A 12,051-nucleotide genomic window follows, 5' to 3' on the forward strand; every position below is an offset into this window, starting at 1 on the left:
AAAAGCTAAACAAAAAGCAATGGGTATATTCAAATCTCTGTTTGCAGATACTTCTGCTCAGAATGTACACTAATTGAGATAAGAATATAAACCCTGACAGAAATTTAAATTAAATTAAAGCAAGTCTTTACTTTGCCTTCCAGCAACTGGGTGGAGTTGGTTTTGAGATTCACCATAGAAAGTAGTAAAATTTCTCAGAATTTAGAATACTAACAGATATTTTAAATGCCTTTAATATGGCAAAATTCACTTCCATGCTCAAGGCAAGCACAGGCTACAGACCACATGTATGCTATTTTGGTGCAAGGGATTCATATATCTTATATTCACTTTGGAAAGAGAATTTATCCCATTTATGAAACAGCACAATTACAAAATTAAGTTGTAACTACAGAGTATAACTGTAGACTTATAAGAATATAGCTTAAAAAGTGAAGTATGTTTCATATTTAGGAATAAAAGAATAGTTATTAGCATTTACTGACTATGTGAAATGCTGTATTCTTGCAATTCACCAGAATGGTAAACTTATTTAAGAAAAAGTAGCTGAGAAGTTAGCAGATTGTTTTACAAAATGATGCAGAGCTTTTTGTATACAGCGACTTTTGTGGAATACACATAATCTCATATTTTCAAGGCAAAATTTGCACAGTTTTGAACATAGGGGTAAAGATTAAAATTACAAATACATGCTGCATAACAACTCAGCTTATTTTGTCACAGCTCTGTGTAGGTACAGGCAATATAAGAAAGCAAAGAGAGTTGATTTATTTTTATTTTCTGTTGGCGGACAAAAGAATCTATTTTCATGGATTTTAATGAAATTAACTCAGTCTCTGAGAAGACGTAATTTGACTATAGTCTTACCATGAGCTGGTCAATTATTTGTTATTTGAATCTTTTTACTGTTCGTGAGTCATTCATAAAGCAATGCTACTATCTGTCAATGAGCTGTTGTGAATACTTGCCAAGTGTTTTGGAAACACCATTTTCAGAAGTACATGTAACTAATAGTAAAGATAAGGCCTATACAGTTGGCCAATCAAATCTGCAAACTGACTGAAATCAGGTACTTCATTGATTATCATTAATATTGGAGGACAGAGATTAAAACTTTTTTGCTTTTCCAGGCTTGTCTGTGATTCCTACACAATCAGTTGCTTGTGAATGATTCATGTTATGTATCTGAAATTCTATTATATGATTGGGCTTCTGGCATAGTTTCATAGTTATTTAGTGAGAAATAAGGGAAAACAGTAAATAGATTTCAGCAGGTGCTTCTATGTGAGCACGAATATCCTAAATATTCGAAATGGAAAATTTACTAAGGCAACCATGTAGGGATACAGAAAAAAATGGAATAAAACATTTGGCAATCAGTTTTGACATTATCTTTCTAGAAATGATCTGTTTTTTCTAACATCATCTAAAGTGCTGCATTTCTTGTCCCTGTGCAACGTCTATACTGGTCTCCCAGTCCTGCTGCAGCTGACCAGAACATTATTAAAGAAGTAAATCTGACAGCAATTTCCCAACATTTCTCTGCACAAAACCACATTTATCTGAATGTTCATGAACAGTAAATACAAAGAAAGACAAAGCAAACATGGCTAAATCAAATAGTCATTCCAAACTTAAATGAAAATTCATACATTCTGTAGTACTTGACCAGCTCTTACCCTGCTGAATATCGATTAATGAACTTCAAATTACGAGAAAACTGTTAAAAGTCAATTTGCTATATGGAACTGAACTTGGTTACTATTTTTTTTCTGATGCATTCTGAAGTATATTCTGAAGATGTGTAGCCTGAAGAATACAATTTAAGGAACAGAATTCTAAGCCTCAATTTGACTTGCGTAAGCTTAATTTGTATCTAAGGTTGTTCAGACTACATTCCAGGCTATTCTACTGGTTTATAATTGACTTGAAATTCATTAGTGCATTGTTTCCTCTTAGATTTCCATGAAGTAGCAAAAAACATTCTCATAAAACATATTTCAATGACATGCATATAGAGTTAGTTTGTATTCAGTGGCTTTAAGGAACAGAAGGTATAAACAAATGAAAAAATAAGTTAAAATGCTTTCTTGAGTGAGATGAACAGTATGCAGGGCCTCTAAGTTACTCAGGATAAGTAAGAAATCACCTTATATACATTGTATTGAGTAGAGATTTGTTGAAATAAGAAAAGCATTTACCTTACAAAAAGAATAATTTCATAGAGAAATCAAATAACTTGATTTGTTTTTAAAGTCAGCCAAACTCAGAAATAGATTTAGACCACTAGCAGGTATTAATATATCTCTAGTATCATCTACTAAAATTCAGTGGGGTTAGACCAAAAGTGTTTTATCAAATATGAAGAAAAATGAAGGATTTCAACTGGTAACAGAAAAAATCTTTATTAATTAATGCTAAATTATATTCCTGTATAAATATTGTGGTGTTTATCAGTAAAAAATTAATAAAATCTTGTCACACCTTCATTATTAAGCAACTGTTAAGAGAGTTCGTATTTATTTCAAAGCCTTATATGAAAAAACTCCTGAGATTGGCTAGAAAGTAAAGTAACCTCAATGAATGTAACTTCTGTGTGAAACTGCATATGGATTTAGGTGAACTGATGAAGCGTTTTGCTTATATGTTAGTAAAAGATATGCAATAGATAAAAAGGTAGTGCAGCCTTTCTGCATGGACTTGTCATTCCTTATTCTGCATGCATGGATTCTTTCTATGCATGCATAGTTTCAGATTCTTTCATGTTGTCTTACCCTCATGCCTTCAAATCGTGACAAAGCTCTTAGAGGTCTCAAAGCTCTTAGTGTCCTAAGGGACTTAATGGCACCAAGTTCAGAGTAACCCAATGCATTTGCTGTTAAGCTAACCAAAGAGACCTATATGAAAACAGGAAAGTAAAAATTATTATATTGCACATACTACTTTACATACCATAGATGTGAGACATAAACTTCTTTAGAAGAATCTAATTTTGGACCACTTTCTTCAGGAATAGGAAGTCTTTTAAATAAAAAAAAAAGAAGGAAGTAATATGAAAGAAGAGTCGGATAGGTGAATAAACAAACAAAAATATCATAAGGTGACAATATCTGGAAACATTAATTCTTCTGAATTTCATATTTTGCTAGTGATTTGAAGGCATTCTAAACTACAAAACCCAAATTAAATTAATCTCTTCTTTTTACCAATTTAAGTATTGCTCTCACTTCTTTGTTTTAGAGTGCTGTTGGGATCCATAATACAGCTGATAACACCCATTTGATTTCCTGCAACGGAAGGGGAAATGATTGAAGCCTGCATTGAATTAACAGATGGGTCACAGAGCAGCATTGCTTCCCTGGAAATTAGTATAAAGGATTAATTTTTCTATATTAAGTTACACTGACTAATCCTTTTGCTTGACTGCTGAATTTATGTGCTCTACAGGCTGACATTAACCTGGATTATGCTGTTTCTTAAAGACCTTATAAGAACAGTTCCATAGCTAGCATGTGTAATAAAGTCTCATATCCGCAGGCCTTTATGTATTCTATGGCCCTACACTACCTCAGTGAGAAATACCATATTCTCTACATTTGCTATGGCTTGTGTCCAAAACAATACTTTCTGGTTTCTTCCCATTTCCCTTAATTGGTCCTTCATTACCCTGCTCTAATTCCTTACCTATTTATTGGGCCAAAAATAGCACAATGACTCATATACTCTTCCATCATAAAGAACAATGCATCAGGTAAAGAGAACTCTAGGACAGTGCTCTTTATGAACCATATTTAAAACCAAGTATTAGTTGTGAAATCTTTAGCTTTTAAAAGTTAAGAACTTTTCTGTAGGTGTCAGTCCTGAGCTCCAGCAACACTCAAAAACAGGTCTTCTGAAACTGGAATTTATTTCTCCAGCACATTCATCATACTACTGAAAACTTTCAAGTTTTCAAGCTGCCATAATCTAAAGATAAATCAAGGAAAATATCCAGGTGTGTAAATCCAGGATTTAATCATAAACTTATTCAGACACTTGAATATGCGTTATACCTTCACACAAATAAGCGTTCAAATTTTCAGATTCACAAGATGGCTGTTTGGGATATTATGATTTAAATAAGGTCAAACATTAGTGAAAATGAGTTTAGAAAAGGAACCAGTGCTTCTGCTTGCATGCTTCTTCAAGCTTTTTTTATAGGTGCCACTGTAAAGAAGAATTTATATACTAACGAATGAAAGTATTTTCCAAAGAGAGGGTACTTTCTTTGTATGAGTACTATGTTTGAACATGGTTTTCTGAGGCTGTATATGTGAAGTTGAATCCTAGATATATTTAATCCATAATGTACACCAATCAAAAAGGTTGTAGGCACCAGTCACAAAACAAAGCTCGAGAAAAATAACTGCTTTGATTAGCCCTTGTATGCTGGGAACACATTCAGAAACTGTTGGATTTTTAGCAATTTTTTGATTCAGTAACTGCTTATGAAGTTCACCTTTTACCTATTCAGTGTCTGTTTCTAAGTAAGTGAATCCAAGACAAAATGCATCTTAATTTTAAAATTGAGCTTGTTTAATATTTGGTTTTTTTGGTATAAGTTTTACCAGAAATTTCTATCTTGAGAATGTAGTAAGTGGTTGTGGTTTTGTAACTATGTAAAACATAGCATTTTAGTTTCACACACAGAACTTTACAGAGTGCAGAAACAGTATGTGTTTCTGCACATTGGAGGTTTTCTCAAGGGGGCATACTTAAGACATTAAATTCTCTGTAATTGCATTAATACATCAAGAAATTGTCTCCCCCATTTCACAGCACAGCACAATAGAATTATAACTATTAGATAACCCTTGCAGAGAAGATTATTGAGCTTGATTTCAAACACAGCTGTGAATATTACCAGTTCGGTAATATTCACTAGACTTTTAATACTAAGTGAGCCACACCACCAATGCTACACATACATCTTGCATTCCTTGTAAGCCCCTAATTCAACCATATGCTGAAATTTGAGGACATTATGTTTGTTCTCTTGCCAGAGGAGTTTTAATCCAGATGAGTGTCTGATGTCTGGTGGACCAGACACCCAAGTGCTGGATGTGACTTAGACCACAGCAGGGGGGAAGGTGGGTCTGAAGGTGGGAATGACCTGCCAAAGGTAGAAAGGAGGCCAGCACTACCTCTTTCAACAACAGCGCTGGGATAAACCCTTTAACTGCTTGTGGGGCTCCCATGTGAGGTTCTTTTGTTAGCAGAACTTCCAGTCATTCTTATCTCTGTGGTATAGGACGGCAGTGTTGTAAGTGTAAAGTGAAAGACGGAGAAATACAGAATTTTTTCCATCTACCTTATTTTTTAAATTGAAGACTACAGCAAGTAATTTAAAAAAATATAGAAGTAACTCCTAGGAAATATACTACATACATCGACAATCAGGAAGTCCAGCCAGCACCAGGCATTAGTAAAGTATGTTTGATAGCCATAGGCCACCCACTTCAGCAGCATTTCCAGAATGAAGATGTAAGTGAAGACCTTGTCAGCATATTCCAGCATGGTCTTGATAGTTTTGCGCTGTTCAATATATATGTCTTCAAAAGCCTATGGTAAGCACATTCAAAGGTATTTATTGTTCGCTTTTGGTACTGCACACAATTCATGTCATAACCACACACACACAAAAAAAGGCAAGAAATAAATGAAACAAACTTTCTTCAAGAAAAGGCATGGGAATGCCTAATCTACCTAATGTCTCATTTTCTGCTTAATGCAGTATATACCTGTTTTTTCCCTATGGAACTATATTTTCCAGCTCACAGGAGGGAGAAGAAGATACTACACAGCAATCACTTCACAGGCCGGAGATATTTATTTACTTATTTATTTATTTATTTATTGCTGATGGTGAATTATTCTTCTCAGATAATTTTTGGTACTCAGAAAAAGCACTGATTCTGCAGTGATGTTCCTGAACTGAATTTTACTGAGCTCATTAGGTTTGCATGTAGGTAGATCCATTTTCAAAATCCAGGGCCATAGCTGTAAAGTTTTCAGGACAGTGACAATACAATTGATCTCATGTTTTTAAGTCCTGTTGCTTTTTGAAAATTGTAAGTGATGAATCATAAGTTTTTTCCTTTCTTATAAAACATATTTATCTATATAAATACCTGCTTTAATATATTATTCTCATTTTGAGATGCATAAAATTTCTGAGATCCTTGCAGTGCTATTTACACTTTTTGTGTGTTTTCATTTTCAGATATTTGAAAAAACAAGCCTCTGCTGTTCAGAAATTCCTCCTGTCCTCCAAGAAGTTTTCCCTTTAATTGCTTTTAAATTTTAATTATGCTATTATTGCTTATGAAGAATAAATTATTTTATTGGATTCAAAGAGCTGGCATGACCTGCTAGCTTGCAAAGATTTTGATATTTATTGATACTAACATTCATTGTTACCCAGCCTGCTTTAGAATCACTTTACATTAGTCAGTTCAAATGAGTAGTGTTTGTCTCTCAATCATCAAATTAACCTATGTTTATCAGTAATTTTGGATGCTTCGATCAGGCACTCTATGTAATCACTAACAACTTTATCTCATAAAACTGGGAAGAGCCAACATATATAATTTTCTTCTTATAGGTGGGAGTATACCAGAGGCTAAGCTAGCAATGCTCTTGGCAGCTAGGAGCGTGTCTGCTCCCTGCCTGAATGCCCCTAGGGTGGGGGTTTGCAGGCAGCCTGCAGTGTGCCTGTGCTTGCCAGATTTCCTGGCTGTAATGACAGTAAGACTCTGCTGGAGTGTGGCCTTGGAGTGAACATTGGGATACAGTACTGGCAGGTCCAAAGAGATCTTTTCACTGTCATAAAAGTCATCAAAGTATCTCATATCTCCAGAGGCTTGGACTAATCCCTGGTCTCTGAAGAATTTTCACAAAATAAATGTCTGTGGGTGACACAAGCCTTAGGTTCACAAGCATGAGGTGCTAAAACTGTGGGATCTCGTCTCAAATTTCCTCTAAATACGATGGAAATTCTCTTTTATCAGTACTTGCCAGTACTTTTCTCTCATTCAAATTCTTGTCACTAAAGGTCTTCTCTACTTCATAGCATGAACCAAAATTCAGTATTGAAGACATGAGTCTTTTGTTATTTTGGGGGTTTTAAATCACAGGGAAGGTGTCACATTGCGTTGAGTAGAAGTTGCTTATTTGATCATTGTTTTGATATTGGACCAAACAAAAGCAGAACAATTCTTAAAGATTTTGCTGAAACTAATGATAGGTGTAATAATAAACTGCTAACCATTATTGTATTTTGAAGTGTTGCAGTGGTCTAAATAATATAATAAGATTTTGCAATACAATTTTGTTTTATGATGTAGGAACTTCAGTAATTTACCCAAGGGTAATTGCATCTACCAGGGTAGATGCTAGATACACTCTCCATTACCTCAGAGCAAGTAGCTTGCCTAAGAAACTTCAGCTCAGTATGTATACAGGCTCACCTTTATTTAACAGTTCATCTCCAATTTCTTTATTCTTTTTCATTATTTGTAATTGTGAAATAACATATTATTGGTATGCTTTGTTTCTTTTATTGTTATAGATTTATGTTATGGCTGGCTTCTTTTTATTCTGCCCTCACATACTTGTTAACCTTAAAGCAAATTCATGTTTTACAGATATCCTGTTAGTCTACATGGGTATGAGTCAGTAGAAGCTGAATTAGAAACATAAATAATAAATTCTTATTCTTAGATTAGAATAATTACAAACAGTCTTAATCTTTCTTGCTGTTCTAGCATATAACATTTATAAGACTGCATAAAGCCAGCTCTGGCTCTTGCCAGGTATTGTGAGCTGTTTATGCCATTACAGTTACTTCCAAGCTTGTATTTTTTCATCAGTGACAGTTCTTGTCCCTGAGTTATATCAGTAAACACCAGAAAACTAGAGAGCAAACTCAAATAGCAAAGTTAAATATGTTCTCTTCTTCACATGTTGTCCCTCTTCAGGCATATCGCTATCACTTTCAGTAAAGGAGTTAAGCTCTCTCTAATCAATTATGTCTGTTCTTTTTTTGTTGTACTGTTGAGAAGGGACTTTTTCTACTATTCTTTCAAAGGCTGGACTAGAACTTAATTCTGTCATTTGAATTGTGTTCTTTCTTGTGGAGAAAACTAACTTAAAACAATGTTTGAAGAGCCAACTTTTAAGAAGTTTTTTGACAACATTGTGACACTCTCTTCATGTTTTGCTTACCAGAGCTCCACTACTGAGGAGAATCATAAAGACAATGAAAGTCTCAAACCAGTTGTGTTCGACAATCTTGAAGCAGGTTTTTCTAAGGTTCCACCACTGCTTTCCTCTCCCTTCTTCTATACTTACTTGACAGCACTTGAACCTTCGTACACAGCCTTTGAGATAGTGTATGTGTTGACGGGGGGGGAAAAAAAGATATTTTGTTGAATTGCATTAGTTTTGGTTGTGCATTCTGTTAACGATACAATGCTGCCTTTCCAGAAGCTGTACTATTTAGTAAAAATCTAATAGATTTTCACCTAGGTGACCTTCTTTTTCTCCAAAGCAAAACAATTTAACACAGAGACAACTGGAATTTACAGTTAAATGAACGAGTGAGAAGAAAGTATTTCTCATCAAGAACTAAGTGCTCAATACAGTGCACACAGTTTGTGCTTTCGGTTGTTTGGGATGCTAAATTCAGACAATGTTGCATTTATTGTATTAAAAATTTCTAAGCCTCATATCTGAGTTCTGAGCTTTTCAGTACCAGCTACCTTCTCTAACTTGTGCCCTTAATTTATTTAAGCTTTTATGATTTAGCTGCTGACTTGATTTCATTTCTTCTTTCATTTAGGTAGAAAAATACTAGTAACCAGTAATGGTATTTTCTTTGCCAAATCAAAGTCTGTTACAGTACTCCTTCTTACTAGTTCAGTGTAAATGTCTAAAGAAACGTCTGTTATCATGTCCAGAAATAACCAATCCCAGCACTGACGATAGCATTTACTTTCCAAGTTCTGACTTTTGCTTACAGATACCAAAAATGGCGTTTGTATCCTTACATTACTGTTTTAAAACTATTCCTTTCCCCACCTTCTTTACATGCACACATCCAGGTTTCTCACAAGGAAATGCCTTTGCAAATAAAGCTTATGACCAGATTCTTGTTTTGTTAAGTTGTGCAAAAGGGCCGATAGAAGGAAGCCTGAAAGATTAATGAATCTACCAGGTGAGACTGTTCTTGCCCCAGGTGGCACACAGAGGCTCTTCCTTCTCTATTCGCTAATTTGTAGCAGTTTCATTTAGCATTTTGCACAAAACCGTCCAGGTGTGGATTTTAATTTACGACTCAACAGCTGCTTCAGTAAAGTATACTTTATAAAGCACTTTGGTAGATATCTATGAAGAGTGGTATAAAAATAGTGCATTATTTTATTATCTAGGAGACTGTAACTAAACTCAGAATGTACAGGTTTGTACTAAAATAAAGCTTTTAGTAATATATTTTTCTTATTTTCAAAATAATGATAAATTTATGATAAAATGTCTTCTTAATTGTTTATGTGATACATAGTATAATTGTGGTATCAGTATCCATATGGGAAATTATGGTCTAAAAGTACTACTGCTAATAATCATAGTTCAAACATTAACAAAAAAGTAATTCCATACATTAATATTAATACTTAGTTTAAATAGATAATTATTCCGTATTTCATTAATAAGTATTATTAGTATTTTTGTTCCAAACACCTTCTGTGAAGCAGGCCTCTGGTTCCTGGGCTTCTTCAGGTTCAGCTTCTGGTTGCTCTTCTGCAGGAAGTCCAATATCAACTGTGCTACCTTCAGATGAACTAGATGAATTTAACTTCTGTAAAGGAAAACAAAAAGCATCACAAATGCCCAGTATATATTGTTAAGGCAAATATTGTTCTCAGAGTAATAAATAATTCTGCCATGTTTTTGAATGTTCTAGTATTCATCATAAATAAATTGCTGACAAACATAGATGAAATTTGTACAGTCTGGTTTTCCTTCTGCATTGTATGGATCCATTAACTAGAAGGTGTATCAGTGATATATAAGGTTTTAAACAAAATTATGCTTTAAACTGAAAAATATGAATAATTATGCTAAGCCTGCAAAGATTTATGACCATAAGTAGCCATAAGTGGCAATGATCTCTTGACCTACACAGAAATAATGAAACTTAAATATATATGCAGAAATCTGTAGCGTCTACTGAAAAGCAGGTAAGAGCCTAAACATAGCTATATAAATGAGGTGGTAGCTCAGAGGAATGAGAGGAAAAAGCACTGATCAGCAGAGAAGGCCATACTTTAGAGGTCAGCAAGCCCAGATTAAAATTGCTGAAATTCTAGCTTACAGTGAAGCAGAAGCTGCATACAATAAAGCTGAGGTAGATTAAAGATGGCCAATAAAACATGAGATTGTGTTTTATAACCTAATCAGATTATCGATAACATGATGAGCGTGAAGAGAGAGGAGTGGAAGGTGGAAACAAAATTTTAAAAAACTGAATTCCCTTAAGCTAATCCTAGCCTAAAAATTCGCAAAGCGTTGTAACATGCAGCTGGGACCTGGTTGCAGTCTCACTGTTCGGTATCATGGATAGAGGTTGGGTAAAAGTTGTGAAGGAAACATGTTAAGGATGTAGAGGTAAAAAAAAAAAAAAGGAATAAATGCAACATATATTTATCAATGCTAGGTTGCAGCAGGCTTTTTGATATTGAGGACAAAAAGATCCCCAAACTCTAATAACAGAACTCTTACTATAGCAGGAGCCAGTCCATTTTTCAGTAATAGTTCCAGGACTCACTGACACTGAGTTGCATGGAGCTTAATAAAATCTGAATTATTTTAAGTTGCCAGTTTTTAGTTAATTTCATCTTGTGGTGACTATAGAGGTTGGAAGAACAATGTTTCAATGTTATCAGGAAAATGGGTTGATGTATCCTGTTTCAGGCTCTGTCATTATTTGTCACAAGAACCAATTTATAGAAGATTTTTGCACAATTACATTGCAGAGTTTTTAGAAAAATAGTGTATATTCCTAGTAATCAATTTTTCACAAATCATCCTTTGCAGTATTATTTATCATTTTTCAAAGTAATTTTGAAAATACTTTTCAAAACTTTTACAAAGCTTTTTCAACCTTGGACTTCAAGAGGGCCAACTTTGGCCTCTTCAAAGACCTGCTAGGAGGAATCTCATGGGCTAGGGCTTTAGAAGTCAAGGGGGTCCAAGAGAGCTGGGCAGTATTCAAGGACCACTTCCTCTGAGCTCAAGATCGGTGCATCCCCAGGAGGAAGAAGTCAGGCAGAGGAGCCAGGAGACCCGCATGGGTGAGCAAAGAGCTTCTAGAGAAACTCAAATGGAAGAGGGAGGTTCACAGTATGTGGAGAAAGGGACTGGCCACTTGGGAGGAATATAGGAATGTTGTCAGGGTATGCAGAGATATGATGAGGAAAGCCCACTTGGAATTAAATCTGGCGAGGGATGTCAAAGATAACAAAAAGGGCTTCTTTAAATACATCAGCAGTAAAAGGAAGACTGCGGACACAGTGGGCCCACTGCTGAACAAGGAAGGGACCTCGGTGACACAGGATGCAGAGAAGGCACAGTTACTGAATGTCTTCTTTGTTTCAGTCTTTACTGCTAAGGCTGGCCCTCAGGCATCTCAGCCCCCAGAGAAGAGAGGACAAATCTGGAGAAAGGAAGACTTACCATCGATTGAGAAGGATTGGGTCAGAGATCACCTATGCAAACTGGATCCTTGCAAATCCATGGGCCCTGATGGGATGCACCCACCAGTGCTGAGGGAGTTGGCAGATGTTCTTGCTGAGCCACTCTCCATCATCTTTGAAAGGTCATGGAGGACAGGAGAGGTGCCCGAGGACTAGAGGAAAACAAATGTCACTCCCATCTTCAAAAAGGGCAAGAAAGAGGACCTGGGGAACTATAGGCCAGTGAGCCTCACCTCCATCCCTGGAAAGGTGATGG

At 35.4% G+C, this 12,051-nt stretch overlaps 1 protein-coding gene across 3 annotated transcripts in view; it reads right to left on the reverse strand.

Annotated features, from left to right (window-relative positions):
• Positions 1 to 12,051, reverse strand: part of LOC104039408 (sodium channel protein type 1 subunit alpha) — a 96,916-nt gene that overhangs the window by 25,866 nt on the left and 58,999 nt on the right. For all 3 annotated transcript variants that reach the window (XM_064451508.1, XM_064451506.1, XM_064451507.1), the window contains 4 exons: positions 9,781 to 9,898; positions 8,266 to 8,420; positions 5,428 to 5,601; positions 2,775 to 2,897 (listed from right to left, as the gene is read on the reverse strand). In XM_064451508.1, coding sequence (XP_064307578.1) covers positions 2,775 to 2,897; positions 5,428 to 5,601; positions 8,266 to 8,420; positions 9,781 to 9,898 — 570 coding nt within the window. The remainder of the gene's footprint in view (positions 1 to 2,774; positions 2,898 to 5,427; positions 5,602 to 8,265; positions 8,421 to 9,780; positions 9,899 to 12,051) is intronic.

This window comes from Phalacrocorax carbo, chromosome 5, assembly GCF_963921805.1.
Source record: "Phalacrocorax carbo chromosome 5, bPhaCar2.1, whole genome shotgun sequence".
Lineage (NCBI taxonomy): Eukaryota > Metazoa > Chordata > Aves > Suliformes > Phalacrocoracidae > Phalacrocorax > Phalacrocorax carbo.